The 19,517-nt window shown below is 47.2% G+C and overlaps 1 protein-coding gene and 1 pseudogene across 2 annotated transcripts in view; one reads left to right on the top strand and one right to left on the bottom strand.

Moving 5' to 3' along the window:
• Positions 1 to 19,517, top strand: part of FAH (fumarylacetoacetate hydrolase) — an 81,080-nt gene that overhangs the window by 21,913 nt on the left and 39,650 nt on the right. For both annotated transcript variants that reach the window (XM_073618243.1, XM_073618242.1), the window contains exons 2-5: positions 4,022 to 4,132; positions 8,945 to 9,066; positions 16,490 to 16,539; positions 18,939 to 19,029. In XM_073618243.1, coding sequence (XP_073474344.1) covers positions 8,963 to 9,066; positions 16,490 to 16,539; positions 18,939 to 19,029 — 245 coding nt within the window. In that variant the 5' untranslated portion in view covers positions 4,022 to 4,132; positions 8,945 to 8,962. The remainder of the gene's footprint in view (positions 1 to 4,021; positions 4,133 to 8,944; positions 9,067 to 16,489; positions 16,540 to 18,938; positions 19,030 to 19,517) is intronic.
• Positions 18,491 to 18,694, bottom strand: LOC141135833 (U2 spliceosomal RNA; annotated as a pseudogene).

Raw genomic sequence — 19,517 nt, 5'->3', positions numbered from 1 at the left:
ACGGATTGTTTTTAATCCTCATGCTGCTCACATAAATAAATAGGAAGTTATATTTTTCTTGTTTTTAAACTTCTTCTTTTTTTTTTTTAACACATTCTTCCTGGTTTCTTGCCTAGGCAAATTGTATCATTCATCCCAGGAGTCTTCTGGAGGGAAGGAAGGGGTTTTTCTCAGCTAAGCACACCCTCCCACCTGCGTGCCTGAGCTAAGGGCAGATGGATTACAGGAAGTAACTGCTACATGAATCATCTGCCCTTACTCAAGATGGCCACGGCCAAAAATGCTGGGGGGGCACTGCATTACTTTAACTGACAATTGCGCGGTCGTGCGACGCTGTACCCAAATAAAATTGCTGTCCTTTTTTTTTCCCCCCACAAATAGAGCTTTCTTTTTTTTTTTTGTGGTATTTGATCACCTCTGCATTTTTTTTATTTTTTGCGTTATGAACAAAAAAAAAAAAAGGGAAAAAAAACTTTGAGAGAAACTATATTTTTAATTTCTGCTATAAAACATCCAATACAAAAAAAAATGTAAAAATCTAATTTCTTCATCAATTTAGGCCAATATGTATTCTGCTACATGTGTTTGGTAAAATCCCAATAAGTGTCTATTGATTGGTTTGCGCAAAAGTTATATCGTCTACAAACTATGGGATTTTAAATTTTTTTATTTTATTTACTAGTATTGGCGGTGATCAGCGACTTATAGCGAGACTGCGATATTGCGCCGGACAATCGGACACTGACACTTTTGAGACTTTTTGGGGACCAGTGACACTAACACAGTGATCAGTGCTAAAAATATACACTGTCACTGTACTAATGGCACTGGCTCAGAAGGGGCTTAACATCTAGGTAAATGAAAAGGTTAACTGTGTGCCTAGCCGGTGTTTCAATGTAGTGGGAGGAGGAGCTTTTTTACTAGTGGAAGACATGGATTGGTGATCCTGCTTTACAGGAACACGGGATCAATGCCTTGTGTGCTGACAGAACGGCGATCTGCCTTGTTTACATAGACTGCCGTACTACCTGTGTACCCAAGCATCGAGTCCGCCGTATAATCACAGCGGGAACGGGCCGGCGGCGTGCGCCCGTACCCCAGACCCGGAAGTATCAGTTCCTTCCCTGATATTCTCAGCCCCGCCCGCTGCTGCCTCCAGGGAATAAACAGAGAGAGATGAGAGCCGAGCTGCACACTGTGTGAAGTGAATGATAAGATAGCGACTAATGGCTATACATTACTCAGTCAGTACAGTACATTCATTTCTGTGATGACAAGTGCCCCATGATCCTAAGTATTTCTGGGTGGAATAGTGCCCCATCATTGGTTTTCCCGTGGGTGGAATAGTGCCCCATCATTGGTTTTCCCGTGGGTGGAATAGTGCCCCATCATTGGTTTTCCCGTGGGTGGAATAGTGCCCCATCATTGGTTTTCCTGGGAAGGGGGGAGAAATAGTGCCCCACTGGTGTTCCTGGGAGGGGGAGGAATAGTGCCCCATCATTGGTGTTCCCGGGAGGAATAGTGCCCCATCATTGGTGTTTCCGGGAGGAATAGTGCCCCATCATTGGTGTTCCCGGGAGGAATAGTGCCCCATCATTGGTGTTTCCGGGAGGAATAGTGCCCCATCATTGGTGTTCCCGGGAGGAATAGTGCCCCATCATTGGTGTTCCAAGGGAGGAACACTGCTGCCCTATCATTGGTGTTCCCAGGAGAAATAGTGCCCCCATTATTGGTGTTCCCGGGAGGAATAGTGCCCCATTATTGGTGTTCCCGGGAGGAATAGTGCCCCATTATTGGTGTTCCCGGGAGGAATACTGCTGCCCTATCATTGGTGTTCCCAGGAGGAATAGTGCCCCATCATTGGTGTTCCCACGAGGAATAGTGCCCCATCATTGGTGTTCCCAGGAGGAACAGTGCCCCATCATTGGTGTTCCCACGAGGAATAGTGCCCCATCATAGGTGTTCCCAGGAGGAATAATGCCCCATCATTGGTGTTCCAAGGGAGGAATAGTGCCCCATCATTGGTGTTCCCGGGAGGAATAGTGCCCCATCATTGGTGTTCCAAGGGAGGAATACTGCTGCCCTATCATTGGTGTTCCCAGGAGGAATAGTGCCCCATCATTGGTGTTCCCAGGAGGAATAGTGCCCCATCATTGGTGTTCCCAGGAGGAATAGTGCCCCATCATTGGTGTTCCCAGGAGGAATAGTGCCCCATCATTGGTGTTCCCAGGAGGAATAGTGCCCCATCATTGGTGTTCCCAGGAGGAATAGTGCCCCATCATTGGTGTTCCCACGAGGAATAGTGCCCCATCATTGGTGTTCCCAGGAGGAACAGTGCCCCATCATTGGTGTTCCCACGAGGAATAGTGCCCCATCATAGGTGTTCCCAGGAGGAATAATGCCCCATCATTGGTGTTCCAAGGGAGGAATAGTGCCCCATCATTGGTGTTCCCGGGAGGAATAGTGCCCCATCATTGGTGTTCCAAGGGAGGAATACTGCTGCCCTATCATTGGTGTTCCCAGGAGGAATAGTGCCCCATCATTGGTGTTCCCAGGAGGAATAGTGCCCCATCATTGGTGTTCCCAGGAGGAATAGTGCCCCATCATTGGTGTTCCCAGGAGGAATAGTGCCCCATCATTGGTGTTCCCAGGAGGAATAGTGCCCCATCATTGGTGTTCCCAGGAGGAATAGTGCCCCATCATTGGTGTTCCCAGGAGGAATAGTGCCCCATCATTGGTGTTCCCAGGAGGAATAGTGCCCCCATTATTGGTGTTCCCGGGAGGAATAGTGCCCCATCATTGGTGTTCCCGGGAGGAATAGTGCCCCATCATTGGTGTTCCCGGGAGGAATAGTGCCCCATCATTGGTGTTCCCAGGAGGAATAGTGCCCCATCATTGGTGTTCCCAGGAGGAATAGTGCCCCATCATTGGTGTTCCCAGGAGGAATAGTGCCCCATCATTGGTGTTCCCAGGAGGAATAGTGCCCCATCATTGGTGTTCCCAGGAGGAATAGTGCCCCATCATTGGTGTTCCCAGGAGGAATAGTGCCCCATCATTGGTGTTCCCAGGAGGAATAGTGCCCCATCATTGGTGTTCCCAGGAGGAATAGTGCCCCATCATTGGTGTTCCCAGGAGGAATAGTGCTGTCCCCTCATTTTCATCATTATTTTAAATAAAAGAAAAAATTGTATATTACTTTTTTTTTTTTAATGATTTTATTCGATGAATCGAAACAATAATCGGCCAACTAATTGAATTTGAAAATAATCGTTAGTTGCAGCCCTAGATTTACTATGGAAATATCCGAATTACTGAAAACCCGTTTAATTTTTTAATTTTTTTTTTCCAAATATTCGGAAATCCAAAAATAAGAACGAAAATTCAAAAGAACAAAAATTCAAAAATCTGAAATAGTAACAATTATTATTAGTTATTAACGATTAAATTCTAGGTATTGGAATTTCCTTTTCCAATTTGGCTGTTGGTGAACGTAACGAATACGAATTATCCGAAATAACGAATGTTGCATCTAAACAAATGGAACGTAACAAATCAATAATAAATAACAGTAATAATAATAAAAAGTTTTACATTCATTCCGTTACATTTTTTTTTTTTTTTTTTTAGATGCGGCATTTCTTTTTTCAGATATTTCATAACTTCGGATAAATTTGTTACATTCACTAACAGACAAATTTGAAAGGAAATTCCAATACCTAGAATGTAATAGTTGGTTATTTAGTTATCTTGAATTTACGAATCTTTTAATTTTAGAATTTCGATCATAACAAATGACCCGAGGGAAAAAAAAAAAACCTGAATGAAACGAAAATGAACACGTTTTTCAGCAGTGCACATGTCTACTAGGACTACACTGGAGACAGCTGGGACGGATGTAGACGGGTATAAGATAACGTCCATGAAATGATCCCCCACAACCCTCCATGTATTCACGGGAAGGAAAGACAGAAATATAAAATAAATGACATATTAAATAAAATTTAAATGTTTCACTTTACAGCCGCGGCATCGGATAGGAGTGGCCATCGGGGACCAAATCCTGGATCTGAGCGTCATCGAGCATCTCTTCAATGGGCCGTTCTTGTCAGCACACCGGGCCGTATTTAATGAGGTAGAGTACAAAAAGTTGGGCTGTTTTTGGAATGGGGGCCGATCACCCCCCGAGTCTGAGGCTCGTTCATCCAGGAAACGATGGACAAATATTATGTACTAAAACTTATCACACACCAGAACAACCATTCCCAACCAGGTTCTTCCAGGGTTCTCCAGGTTCCTCCAGGGTTTTCCAGGTTCCTCCAGGGTTCTCCAGGTTCCTCCAGGGTTCTCCAGGTTCCTCCAGGGTTCTCCAGGGTCCTCCAGAGGTTGGTAGTGGGTTCCTTAAGTAATCAGCAACTTCTGCCTCTCAGCAGCCATCTTTTTAGCTATCTGTAGGCGGGGGAGGGGAACATTCTTCCAATGAAGGAGCATCCTACTCTGTGACCATCACACTAATGTACCAATCAGTGGCGGCCACTCATGCAGGGCGCACGGGCCGCCCCCCTATTCATGCATCCGGCCCCCTAATCTACATGCAGGGCACCAGACGCATGGATTTCAATGGGTTTTTTTTTTTATCTGAAGCACATGATTAGAGCCCGAGGCTATAATTGGCTTCAAAAAGGGTGGGCTCGGGAAGCAGAGCACTACGACCCGAGCCCACCCAGTTGTGAGACATTAGCAAGTTCATATTCGCTAATGTCTTCCTGTTTCAACTCCCAGCCAATCAGGAAGCGGGTCCTGAGACCCAATTGGCCAGGAGTCCTAAGACCCTATTGGCTGGATTCCAGGACTCCTAATTGGCCTGGGAGGAGACCACCGGGACTCGGGGAGAGAGACGCAAGAATGAAGGTAAGTGCAGGGCTGGCAGGGGGGGGCGTGGCAGGCATTGGGCAAGCAAAGTGACGGGGGGGGGTTGGGTGGTGGGAGGTTATCGGAGATTGAATGATTGGGGGTGGGGGGTGGTGGTCTGATGGCTGGCTAGTGGGGGGGGGGGTGCCTTCGGGTCTGGTATGAATATTAAGGCGAACTCTGCACCAGAATAAAAAAAACAGGAAAAGCGAGCGCCCCCCCCTCCTGAACCATACCAGGCCGCTTGCCCTCAACATGGGGAGGGTGATTTGGGGTCCCCCCAAAAGCACCTTGTCCCCATGTTGATGGGGACAAGGGCCTCATCCCCACAACCCTTGCCCAGTGGTTGTGGGGGTCTGTGGGCGGGGGGGGCTTATCAGAATCTGGAAGCCCCCTTTAACAAATGGGCCCCATATCCCACGCCCCCCCCCCCCATGTGAATGGGTATGGGGTATATTGGGGTATGTTTTATATAGGTTATTTAGGTATATTTATTTTTATATATATATATATATATATATATATATATATATAGGCAAGGGTGGGGCCACCTGGTGACGTAAACGGGTGACCCCGCCCCCCTCTGATGTCATGTGTTGCCAGAAAGGGGTGGGGGGTCACCCGGTTACAGAATTTTACATATACTGTATATTGTACATTCACATCAGTCCCTGCTCTCAAGGAGCTTACAATCTAAGGTCCATATCTCACATTCACACATACACATAATGGGGACAATTTAGACAGGAGCCAATTAACCTCCCAACATGTGTTTTTGGAGTGTGGGAGGAAACCGGAGTACCCGGAGGAAACCCACGCAGGCGCAGGGAGAACATGCAAACTCCAGGCAGGGAATGCCGTGGTTGGGATTGGGCACTGTGCCGCCCCTGAAATCCTTGTCTCGAAGCTGTTCCTGCTTTTCAGCAATCCTCCATTGTACATCATTTTCTCAATGTTAGATTTTTCGAACAAACTTCCTAAAAATATCCTTAGCCTGGAAAAAAAAGGAAACAAATGCAGTCGTCACCTCTGTGTTGTTGAAAATGATTGCCAGATATGAAACATGCCGTGATATCCAATATATACCTGCAAACATGTGTGCTATGGGCCCGGTATAGGGGGGCTCAGGGAAGGTAGAGGGATGGGGGCCGCTCTCCTCTCTCTCTCTAGACATCCACGATTGTATCGTTCCAGCACCGCTGACTCCGATCAGTCCTGGCTACAATGTCTCAGATCTTCTATTCCTCAATGAATAGGATACAATCTCAGGCACTGATACCAATGGTTTTATTCCTGCAGTACATCACTTACTAACCCAATATAAGGGGGGCGTAATACCCCCTGACCACCAGTGTAAAGGTACACTTAAAACTAACCACCCAAATAAATGGGTACTTCTCCACTGACCACCAATATTAACAAGGCACTCCACAACTGACTACCACTGTAAAGGGACACTTTACCACTGACCACCAATGTAAGAAGGCACTTCACAACTGACCACCAATGTAAGAAGGCACTTCACAACTGACCACCAATGTAAGAAGGCACTTTACCACTGACCACCAATGTAGGAAGGCACTTCTCCACTGACCACCAATGTAAAGGAGGCACTTCATAACTGACCAACACTGTAAAGAAGGTACTTCTCCACTGACCACCAATGTAGGAAGGCACTTTACCACTGACCACCAATGTAAAGGAGGCACTTCATAACTGACCAACACTGTAAAGAAGGCACTTCTCCACTGACCACCAATGTAAGAAGGCACTTCTCCACTGACCACCAATGTAAGAAGGCACTTTACCACTGGCCACCAATGTAAAGGAGGCACTACTCCACTGACCACCGATGTAAAGAAGGCACTTCTCCACTGACCACCAATGTAAGAAGGCACTACTCCCCTGACCACCAATGTAAAGAAGGCACTACTCCACTGACCACCAATGTAAGAAGGCACCTCTCCACTGACCACCAATGTAAGAAGGCACCTCTCCACTGACCACCAATGTAAGAAGGCACCTCTCCACTGACCACCAATGTAAGAAGGCACCTCTCCACTGACCACCAATGTAAAGGGACACTTTACCACTGACGACCATTATAAGGGGGCCTAGCACCACATACTACCACTCTCCACTGACCCCCATTTTAAAAGAGCACTACACCCCTAACCACTAATATAAAGTATACTAAACTTACCAATGTAAGGGTCCCTATGCAGACTAATACAAAGGAGCACTGCATCAGAGTAAAGGGGGCTGAATACGAATGCCCCCCCCCCCCACACACACACACTTTTCACATTTATTTGTAGAAAATGTTGAAAACCATTTATAATTTTCCTTCCACTTCACAATTATGAGCCACTTTGTGTTGGTCTATCACATAAAATCCCAATAAAATACATTTATGTTTTTTGGTTATCACAAGACAAAATGTGGAAAATTTCAAGGGGTATGAATACTTTTTACCACTAACCATTTCTCAGCTGACCACAGATGTAAAGGGGTGAGATGGGAGGTGTGTATAGGCCAACAAAGACCACCATTAAGTAATAACGAAAAACAAAATGGAAGAGTGTGCCCCGGGGATTGTATGGGCGAGGGATAAAACCAAGTAGAATACTCTTCTACTTGGTTTTATCCCTCAGCCACACAATCCATTTTTTTCTCCAATAATTTGGGATGTGGCTTGGGTTCCCTATTGTTGCTTGGGTTCCCTATTGTTGCTTGGGTTCCCTATTCATAGACTTTAGGTAGCCAACCACTATTGTCTCCAGTAAGTCATAACAGGTGCACAGCATAGGCCATTGGCCACCAGTAACAATGGGACTTTTTATGAAGGTACCAACGGAGTCACAGAGATTTCATTGGAATGGGGAGAAAGTCCTACAATAAAACATTACAATGAGGCCCACTAACCTGTCCTCACCCTCCTGCTTGCCTGAGAACTTCCTTTTGAGAAAGGTTACAACAAATAACTGTGTAAAGCAGGGGCGTTGCTAGGTCTACAAAAGATCTGGGGCTAGAGCCCATAGCAGCGTATTAAAGAAAGTCATACGCTTGGGTGGGCATACACATGTATATACAGTAATATACGTGTGTGTATATCCCCAGAGAGCCCCCCACTTACATCGGGGTCCCCAGAGAGCCCCCCACTTACATCAGGGTCCCCAGAGAGCCCCCCACTTACATCAGGGTCCCCAGAGAGCCCCCCACTTACATCAGGGTCCCCAGAGAGCCCCCCACTTACATCAGGGTCCCCAGAGAGCCCCCCACTTACATCAGGGTCCCCAGAGAGCCTCTCCCTTAAATCAGGGTCCCCAGAGATCCTCCCCCTTAAAATTGGGGTCCCCAGAGAGCCTCAACCTTGCATTAGGGTCCCCAGAGAGCCCCCACTTACATCAGGGTCCCCAGAGAGCCCCCCACTTACATCAGGGTCCCCAGAGAGCCCTCCACTTACATCAGAGTCCCCAGAGAGCCCCCCACTTACATCATGGTTCCCAGAGAGCCCCCCTTACATTAGGGTCCCCAGAGAGCCTCCCCCTTAAATCAGGGTCCCCAGAGAGCCTCCCCCTTAAAATTGGGGTCCCCAGAGAGCCTCAACCCTGCATTAGGGTCCCCAGAGAGCCCCCCACTTACATCAGGGTCCCCAGAGAGCCCCCCACTTACATCAGGGTCCCCAGAGAGCCCCCCTTACATTAGGGTCCCCAGAGAGCCTCCCCCTTAAATCAGGGTCCCCAGAGAGCCTCCCCTTAAAATTGGGGTCCCCAGAGAGCCTCAACCTTGCATCAGGGTCCCCAGAGAGCCTCCCTGCCCCTTGGGGACCCCTGCAGAGACTCAGGGCTATGGGCCCCAGATTCGGGGCTATAGCCCCAAAAGCCACCCCCTAGCGACGCCACTGGTGTAAAGGATTCTCGCTGGTAGAAGAAATCTGCTGTGATTTGCATACGTGAATTTTGTAAAAGTTTTTTTTTTTTCCTGAGGCTAATCGGTGTCCTATGCTACATAACGTTTTATTCTTTATTTGTAGCCGACTCTGAATAGTTTTATGGCCCTCGGGCACAAGGCATGGAAGGAAGCCCGGCAAGTTCTTCAAAAGCTCCTGGCAGCATCCGAACCGACGCTCAGGGACGACAAGGATCTGCGTGCCAGGTGAGAGGGCGACTCGCTCCGTACACTGAGCACCGAACGCTCCATCTGTGTGTACAATGTACCAAGAGTCCCCGAGGACCTTCGTTTACTCAGCGCTCGGGGGGTCACTCACCTCAATTACTTCTCTGACAGCCGCCTCCTCACCTTCTCCTTTACTGTCAGATCCCCCGAGGAGTCACCGGTGTCATCTGACTTATGATTGAATAAACTGAAGTCTTTGTTCTGGAATGATCCCAGAGGAAGTTCAATCACATTTCATAGACCAGCTTCAGCCTCTCCGTATAATAAGACTTGGGGGGGGAAATGTTTGCATTTCTGTCTTCTGTGTGTGGCAGAAATCTCATCAGACTATAATACAAGACGGGGTTATTCTGTCATTGGAATGTAATGGGAAGAGTAGCATCCAGGGGTGGACTGACAACTCATGGGGCCCCTGGGCAATAGGAGATTATGGGGCCCCCAGGCAATAGGAGATTATGGGGCCCCCAGGCAATAGATTATGGGGCCACACAGTATATACACAGACAGTATGCACACACAGTATACACATACACACACTGAAAAGGTACTGGAGAGGCGGGGCAGCTATATTCTTGGGATTTTTAAAAAAACACAGATTTTTACATACTGCCCCTGGTTTTATTGAGGCTGGCAACCCTGATGGGGCCCCTTAAGGCATGGGGCCCTCGGGCAGTGCCCTAGTGCCCGAATGGTCAGTCCGCCCCTGGTAGCATCCCCACCATGTCCCCCCCCCCCGAGAACCTCCTACCACCCAGCATCCTAGCAACCAATCACCTGCTTGTTAATCTGGAAAGTTAACTCATGCCGCTCCAACTCCCGCCCTCCATCCAGTATGGCCGTGCCTCCCGCTCTCTGTTCATTGCTATGCCCTGCCGCCTGCTCTCTGTGCTGCCTTGGGAAAGACAGACAGGGCTGGAGGCCAGGGGGAAGGAAGCACCTCCTAAAATTGCCTGGTCTGGATTGGACATTGGCTTAGTCCGGATTCAAACCGTGGTCCGCCATTTAACCAGTTGCTGACCAGCCGCCGCAGTTTTACTGCGGCAGAATGGCATGGCTGGGCGAAACAACGTTATGTAACGTCAATTCGACCTGTAGCCACTAGGGGCGCACGCCCGCTGCTCTCCCTCGGAGCCCATGCCAGTGCCTGGCGGTCGCGATCACTGGTGACACACTGAGAACCGGGATCTGTGTGTAAACAGTTTCCGGTTCTCTGAGGGGAGAAGAGACTGATCGTCTGTTCATACAAAGTATGAACAGCGATCTGTCATCTCCCCTACACAGTCCCCTCCCCCCTTCAGTTAGAACACACACTAGGGAACACAATTAACCCCTTCACTGCCCCCCATAGTGGTTAACCCCTTCACTGCCAGTGACATTTTTACAGTAATCAGTGCATTTTTATAGCACTGATCGCTGTATAAATGCCAATGGTCCCAAAAATGTGTCCGATGTGTCTGATGTGTCCGCCATAATGTCGCAGTCCCAATAAAAACCGCAGATCGCCACCATTACTAGTAAAAAAAAAAATTATAATAACAATGCCATAAAACTATCCCCTATTTTGTAGACACTATAACTTTTGCGCAAATCAATTAATATACGCTTATTGAGATTTTTTTTTTTTTTTTTACCAAAAATATGTAGAAGAATACATATGGACCTAAACTGAGAAAAAAAAAATTGTTTTTTTTATATATTTTTGGGGGATATTTATTATAGCAAAAAGTAAAAAATACTGCGTTTTTTTTTTTTTTTTGTTTTTTTCCAAAATTTTTTGTTCATAGCGCAAAAAATAAAAACCGCAGAGGTGATCAAATACCACCAAAAGAAAGCTCTATTTGTGGGGGAAAAAAAGTATATTTTTGTTTGGGTGCAACGTCGCACGACCGCACAATTGTCAGTTAAAGTGACACAGTGCCGAATCGCAAAAAGTGCTCTGGTCAGGAAGGGGGTAAAATCTTCTGGGGCTGAAGCGGTTAATGATACTTGATGTATAATAAACCCAAGTGACTAAAACAACTGGCAGTAAAATACCACACTATGACCACTAGATGGGGCTGAGGAGAATAAGGGAATGTGTCTTTGTAAAGAGATGCAATGTAACAATTCTAAAGATCCCTAAATGGTTACATTTTATTTACTAATTCCCTCTAGCATTGGAATATATTGGGAAGAGTAGCACCCTGGCATGTCCCTCCAAGAACCTTCTACCACCCAGCATCCTAGCAGCCAATCACCTGCTAGGTAACCTGGAAAGTTTAACTCATGCAGCTCCCACTCCCGCCCTCCATCCAGTGAGGCCATGACTCCCACTCTCCTTTCATTGCTATCCCCTGCCTCCTGCTCTCCTTTCATTGCTATCCCCTGCCTCCCGCTCTCCTTTCATTGCTATCCCCTGCCTCCCGCTCTCCTTTCATTGCTATCCCCTGCCTCCCGCTCTCCTTTCATTGCTATCCCCTGCCTCCCGCTCTCCTTTCATTGCTATCCCCTTCCTCCCGCTCTCCTTTCATTGCTATCCCCTGCCTCCCGCTCTCCTTTCATTGCTATCCCCTGCCTCCCGCTCTCCTTTCATTGCTTTCCCCTGCCTCCCGCTCTCCTTTCATTTCTATCCCCTGCCTCCCGCTCTCCTTTCATTGCTATCCCCTTCCTCCCGCTCTCCTTTCATTGCTATCCCCTTCCTCCCGCTCTCCTTTCATTGCTATCCCCTGCCTTCGCTCTCCATGCTGCCTTGGGAAAGACAGTGGTGGAGGCCAGAAGGAAGGACGTGTCTCCTTAATTGCGTGACCACGGGTCTGGATTGGACAGTGGCTCAGTCCGGATCCAGACCGCGGTCCTCCATGTAATGATACTTGGTGTATAGGAAACCCAAGTGACTAAAACATTTTGAATTGGCAGTGAAATATCACACTATGACCACTAGATGGAGCTGAGGAGCATAGGAGAATATGTCTCTGTACCAAGAGATACAATGTAACCATTCTAAAGATCCCTAGCAACCAATAGTTAAATGTAATCTCTAACGAGCAGGGCCCTCTGATTCCTCCTGTATTGAATTGTATTGTAAGTGTACTGTCTGCCCTCATGTTGTAAAGCGCTGCGCAAACTATTGGCGCTATATAAATCCTGTATAATAATAATAATAATAATAGTAATTTACTAATTCCCTCTAGCAGTCTTCAGAATCATCACATTGTATTTCCTTGGTTCCTCAGCCCCATCTAGTGGCCATAATGCAGTATTTTACAAACAATTTAACAAGCCAATGATGAAAGAACATTCGATCAGATAAGGAAAAGAGCTTAAATAATATTCATTTAGAGGAGTAAATAGCCTAAAGAATTTGTTTTTTGCTCAATTTGCACAGAATGAATACACATGCAGATTCACTGGATAAACAGGCTACTTTCTCTTCAGAATGAATCTGCTAGGACACGGCGCGACCCCTATCTGTGTAAAAAGCCGCGGCTCTTTAACCATGTGATCGGCTATGTCAAATCACAGCCGGTCACATGTAAACACAGAGATGCCGGTAATCGGCGCTCCTCACCTCACACTGACAGAGTGCGAGGAGAGGAGAGCCGATCAGCGGCATCTTCTCACAGAGGACATCTAGGAATGTAATCGGGGCACTGATCATCAGTGCCCTGATTACAATTAAGTGCCTCCACTGCCAGAACTGTGTGCCCACCACTGCCAGCGATCAGTTCCAATCTATGCCCACAAGTGCCAGCAATCTGTGGCCATTAGTGATGCCAGTCAGTGCTGGCTATCAGTGCTGCCCATCACTGCTCATCACTGCTGCTCATCAATGCCACCCATCAATGCCCATCAGTGCCTATCCGTGCCACCTATCTGTGCCCACCAGTGCCACCTATCTGTGCCCAGTGCCGCCTATCAGTGCTCATCAGTGCCACATATCAGTGCCACCTATCAGTGCCCATAAATGCGGCATATTCATGCCTCCTTATCAGTGCCCATAAGTGTCACCTCATCATTGCTCATCAGTGAACGAGAAAATCTACTTATTTACAAAATTTACTGACAGAAGCTTTTTCCAAAATGTTTGGTAATTTTTTTTTTTTTTTTTTAGGAAAAAATAAAAAACCCAGGAGTGATTAAATACCACCAAAAAAAGCTCTATTTGTGTGAAGAAAATGATAAAAATTTCACATGGTTACAGTGTAGCACAACCGCGCAATTGTCATTCAAAGTGTGACAGCGTTGAAAGCTGGAAAATGGCCTGGGCAGGAAGAGATGGTTAAAATTGTGCATACCCATTCTAAAATTTAAAAAACGAAACCAATAGTTCTGCATAATGTAGCATGTAACATCCACATGTGTAGGACACCCAACATTAGTGCTGTTTTATTCTTCCAAAGCCATTACACCTTTGCACACTGGTACTGATTTTAGTATTCCAATGTTTCTCTTCTCCCTCGGTTTCTCTGCCTCACTCAGCTCACCCTGGTCCTAAAGTGATTGTTAAGTCTAATTTTTTTTAGTTAAAAAATAGCAACCATATTATACTTGCCTTCCCTGTGCAGTGGAATTGCACAGAGCAGTCCCCGATCCTCCTCTTCTCGGGTCCCTCTTCTGTGCTCCTGGCCCCTCCCTCCTGTTGAGTGCCCCCCACAGCAAGCAGCTTGCTATGGCGGGACCTGAGCCTAGTCACAGCTCCCTGTGTCCATTCAGACACAGAGCCACGGCCCGGCCCCACCCCCTTTCTCTCCTCATTGGCTGACTGACTGACTTTGACAGCAACAGGAGCCAATGACTCCACGCTGCTGTCTCAGCCAATGAGGAGGAGAGTCCCGGCCAGCCGAGTGTCTCATGCAACATCACTGGATGTAAAGGGACCTCAGGTAAGTATTAGGGGAGCTGAGAGGGGCTGCTGCACACAGAAGGTTTTTTAACTTAATACATGAAACGCATTAAGATAAAAGACCTTCTGCCTTTACAACCCCAGTATGGAGAGGGGTGGATGCACGACGTCCTCCTTATTGCCCGATCACATCATTGGTTGTTAGGACACCGGCGGCTGGAAGGTTGTAATGGTGCACAATGAAAACCTTTGGCTTTGTGTAACTAATGGGCAGGCTTGATACCCTTGCTGGCCTGTATACGATTTTTTTTGGGCAATTTCTAGGTATTATGCCAAGGCACCCCTAAGACGTCTGAAGGCACCCTGGTTGCAAAAGGCTGCACTAGAGGGATGTGGAAAATGAATGCAACCATTGCTTGCAAGCGTTCTTTAGAATTGTTACATTGTATCTCTTGTTGCAAAGACGTATGTATTTCCTGTGCTCCTCAGCTCCATCTTGTGGCCATAGTGTGGAATTTTATTACTGCTGATGATAAAAGCAGATTTGTTCAGAGGACAAAATAGCGTAAAAACATTTGTTCACTGGAGGAATGGCTGTGAAAATGTTTTGTATGAATAATCTAATAAAGAGTAGTAATAGAAATGTGTAGAAAGGTGACACCTCTAGTTTATTACACGGGGACAGAGATCTGTATTCGCACCCTGTGTCCTGTGTATGTCCTGTGTCTGGTGTTCTGTGTATGTCCTGTGTATGTCCTGTGTTCTGTGTATGTCCTGTGTCCTGTGTATGTCCTGTGTCCTGTGTATGTCCTGTGTATGTCCTGTGTTCTGTGTATGTCCTGTGTTCTGTGTATGTCCTGTGTTCTGTGTATGTCCTGTGTCCTGTGTATGTCCTGTGTTCTGTGTATGTCCTGTGTTCTGTGTATGTCCTGTGTCCGGTGTCCTGTGTATGTCCTGTGTTCTGTGTATGTCCTGTGTTCTGTGTATGTCCTGTGTTCTGTGTATGTCCTGTGTCTGGTGTTCTGTGTATGTCCTGTGTATGTCCTGTGTATGTCCTGTATCCGGTGTCCTGTGTATGTCCTGTGTATGTCCTGTGTCCGGTGTCCTGTGTATGTCCTGTGTCCGGTGTCCTGTGTATGTCCTGTATCCTGTATCCGGTGTCCTGTATATGTCCTGTGTCCGGTGTCCTGTATGTGTCCTGTGTCCGGTGTCCTGTGTATGTCCTGTATCCTGTATCCTGTGTCCTGTATCCGGTGTCCTGTGTATGTCCTGTGTCCGGTGTCCTGTGTATGTTCTGTGTCCTGTATCCGGTGTCCTGTGTATGTCCTGTGTCCGGTTTCCTGTATATGTCCTGTGTCCAGTGTCCTGTATGTGTCCTGTGTCCGGTGTCCTGTGTATGTTCTGTGTCCTGTATCCGGTGTCCTGTGTATGTCCTGTGTCCGGTGTCCTGTGTATGTTCTGTGTCCTGTATCCGGTGTCCTGTGTATGTTCTGTGTCTGGTGTCCTGTGTATGTTCTCTGTCCCCTGTGTCCTGTATCTGGTGTCCTGTGTATGTTCTGTGTCTGGTGTCCTGTGTATGTCCTGTGTCCCATGTGTCCTGTGTCTGGTGTCCTATGTATGTTCTGTGTCCCCTGTGTCTGGTGTCCTGTGTATGTCCTGTGTCCTGTGTCCTGTGTCCGGAGTCCTGTGTATGTCCTGTGTCCTCTGTGTCCGGTGTCCTGTGTATGCCCTGTGTCCGGTGTCCTGTGTATGTTCTGTGTCCTGTATCCGGTGTCCTGTGTATGTTCTGTGTCTGGTGTCCTGTGTATGTTCTCTGTCCCCTGTGTCCTGTATCTGGTGTCCTGTGTATGTTCTCTGTCCCCTGTGTCCTTTATCTGGTGTCCTGTGTATGTTCTGTGTCTGGTGTCCTGTGTATGTCCTGTGTCCCATGTGTCCTGTGTCTGGTGTCCTATGTATGTTCTGTGTCCCCTGTGTCTGGTGTCCTGTGTATGTCCTGTGTCCCCTGTGTCCTGTGTCTGGAGTCCTGTGTATGTCCTGTGTCCCCTGTGTCCTGTGTCCCCTGTGTCCGGAGTCCTGTGTATGTCCTGTGTCCCCTGTGTCCGGAGTCCTGTGTATGTCCTGTGTCCCCTGTGTCCGGTGTCCTGTGTATGTCCTGTGTCCCCTGTGTCCTGTGTCCGCTGTCCTGTGTATGTCCTGTGTCCCCTGTGTCCGGAGTCCTGTGTATGTCCTGTGTCCCCTTTGTCCCCTGTGTCCGGAGTCCTGTGTATGTCCTGTGTCCCCCTGTGTCCGGAGTCCTGTGTATGTCCTGTGTCCCCTGTGTCCTGTGTCCCCTGTGTCCGGTGTCCTGTGTATGTCCTGTGTCCCCTGTGTCCGGTGTCCTGTGTATGTCCTGTGTCCCCTGTGTCCTGTGTCCGGTGTCTTGTGTATGTCCTGTGTCCCCTGTGTCCTGTGTCCGCTGTCCTGTGTATGTCCTGTGTCCCGTGTCCCGTGTAACGGTTACATTTTGTTTCATAGAATTCTAATTACATTTCCTATTTTATGACGTTTCTAAAACAAGATTCTTATTTTATTTTATTTTAGAGCGTTCGTGTCACAATCCAAGGCCAAACTCCACCTTCCGGCAAATATCGGTATGTAAGACTGACTTTTTTTTTTTGTTTTGTTTTATAGTTGTGGCACCCTGATGTTTAGGCAGAGTTGCTATTAAATTTGTTTGCCCAGTGATAGTTGCCTTGGCCAATTGCTAGAAGGTCAATTGACTTCGCCCTAATTCTGGAATTGCTGCACTTCTCTGTTCTGTCACTAGGTGGCCGGATATCTGGTGACATTAGATAAAACGAGGGCATTGCAAGGACAGATTAGGAATAGATGGGGTGTCTCTGGTCCACGCTCACCTCCCACTATATTTTTCCCACACTGTGCACATATGACATTGCTGGTTTCTCCTGCTCCGCTCCCCCAGCTCTGCTGATTATCTGTCATTTTCAATCCCCTCTCTCCGGTCCCCACTGTTATAGCCACACAGTGTTGGGGGGGGTGGGGGGGGGGGTAGTGGTAAGATGCCTGTGATTTGAAATGGGATGTCTGAAAAGCTAATCTAAGTATTATGGTCAGGTGTCCGCAAACCTTTCACTATATAGTATATGAGGTAGAAATACAGTATATGTGTTGTGCTCCTGAAAACATAACCTGTTCTCCAGTGAAATGGGAGACAGAATACACAGAATAGCCTTTTATATAATATATATAGAAATATTGCATTTATTTCCATTATATTACTTTCCTCAGTAGTACACGAGTTGAAGTTAAAAGTCCATCAGTGGTGCTTTTGGTGTTAAATCTGGATGGAAAGTTTTGCTTGTTGGTTTCCCAGTGGATCCTGGGATATCTCATATCTGCAATACCTCCAAAACAAAACAAAGCTAATGCTGAATAAAAGCCTCTCAAAAGCTGCAGGTGCTGTTAGCAAGCATTGTCATAGACTTCTATGGAGGCTTTGGAGATGCTTTTGAAGCACCAAGAAAGCGACATGGGGATCATTTTTTTTAAGTGAAGCAAACATGTGTGACCAGGACTGTAAGGAACCAATTTATTTAGTGACAGGAGCCTATGGCGTGCATAACACACCCAAAAAACTTCACCCGGTGCCAAAAAAATGTGCACACACATAAAAAGTGGTCACAAAAAAGTACAACGGGTACACAGACGTGCCAATTCCCTGATCCCCCAGGGCGTTAGGCTCCAGACGGGGACAAAGGTACTTTACAATGGTCTATCTGGCCGAAACCAGACAGACCCCGTTCTCTGGAGGGCCTGTCGAAACAGAACCCACCCAAGTACTAGGTGGGGCTCCACCAAAAGGAGACCCCATGAGAGAGGGCGAACTAAGCCAAAAGGCCATGTCCACCCCTTCCCAAGACTTTCAGGGCTGGCCCGAGGGCCCGCATCCTTACTCATCACACAGTGAAACATGTACAAAGACAAAACGTGACAAACATAGGTTCCAATCAAAATAAATAAAAAAGTGGGGAAGGGATAGCGGAGAGGAGAGTGAAAAAGGTGGCCATTGTGTATAACATCGACCAGGCCCTCCAGCCAGGAATAAAAAATTCCTCTGGTCCCAGCCAAAAGGCCCGGCCCAAGAGGCAGTTGCTAAAAAAGCGTGTTCTATGGTGCAGTGACCGTGGTGCCTCAAAGCAAAGTGACTGCCACTCACAGTGATTATTTGGCACCCCTGGACTGCCACTCCAGGGGCACATACTCCATAGGCTTTCAAGACCAACCCTGGCCCACAGCCTAGACCACAGCAGCCCCCACCGCAGACAGAAAAGACATGAGGTCCAGCGATCTTGGTGAGAACCCTTGCCCCATAGGCTCCAAAGTCACTCCCATCACCCCCTCCAATTTCACATTCGGGTAGATACTAACCACTCCCCCTCACCAGCAAAAGGGGAGTAAGCATTCTCTTACCCAAATAACTGTCTGTAGCTAGAGCTACCACAATCCAGGCCAGAAGGCCAGGGACCTGACCCTCTGGCCAGACCAAGATGCAGCACCCATCCTCACCAGGAGCACCCTTCCAGACGGCTCAGACTCAACCATTGGCCGGTCCCCAGTCTATCTGTCGGGCGACTCAGCATAGTCCCTGCTGAGTACCGCCCTTCCAGGCACTATAACACGATTGGATTTGCTGGCCCTCCTCAACGAGAGTGACACAGCGCCTCCTCTGGAAACTGATAAGAACAGATACTACCCTTGATCTTAGCCAAAAGGCCAAGAAGCGATTTATTTAGTGACAGGAGCTTTGATTGGCATTCAGAGTGCTTTAAAAAAGTGTCTCCAATGCCACCTTTTGAAGCAAAGTGTAAACAGGGCCTTACAGTCACACTTCTATGTGTTTCAGGATAATGTAGATCTCTGTCTTCTTTTTTGCGCTCATACTATGGCAGTTGCTTTCATTTCTGTTGGTTGTTTATCCAGCCATTTCCTATGAGCACTCAGCATTACCCCGGCTTTGTCTTGGTTGTAGGAGATTACACGGACTTCTATTCCTCCAAGGATCACGCTACTAATGTGGGGATAATGTTCAGAGGGAAGGAGAACGCTTTGATGCCAAACTGGTGAGTGTCTTTGTTCATTTTTGTCCAGTTATAGGTGTACCTTAGTCCATGTTCGTACAGTTATAGGTGAACCTTCACTATATTTGTCCAGTTATATATGAGCCTTCATCCATGTTTGTCCAGTTATAGGTGAACCTTCCCCATGTTCATCCAGTTATAGGTGAACCTTCATCCATGTTTGTCCAGTTATAGGTGAACCTTCACTATGTTTGTCCAGTTATAGATGAACCTTTACTATTTTTGTCCCGTTATAGGTGAACCTTCATCCATGTTCGTACAGATGTAGGTGAACCTTCACTATGTTTGTCCAGTTATAGGTGAACCTTCATCCATGTTTGTCCAGTTATAGGTGAACCTTCACTATGTTTGTCCAGTTATAGGTGAACCTTCATCCATGTTTGTCCAGTTATAGGTGAACCTTCACTATGTTTGTCCAGTTATAGGTGAACCTTCATCCATGTTTGTCCAGTTATAGGTGAACCTTCATC

This window comes from Aquarana catesbeiana, linkage group LG03 (assembly GCF_042186555.1).
Source record: "Aquarana catesbeiana isolate 2022-GZ linkage group LG03, ASM4218655v1, whole genome shotgun sequence".
NCBI classification, from domain to species: domain Eukaryota; kingdom Metazoa; phylum Chordata; class Amphibia; order Anura; family Ranidae; genus Aquarana; species Aquarana catesbeiana.
Note: the sequence above shows the minus strand (reverse complement) of the source record. Positions and strands in the feature narration are given on the sequence as shown.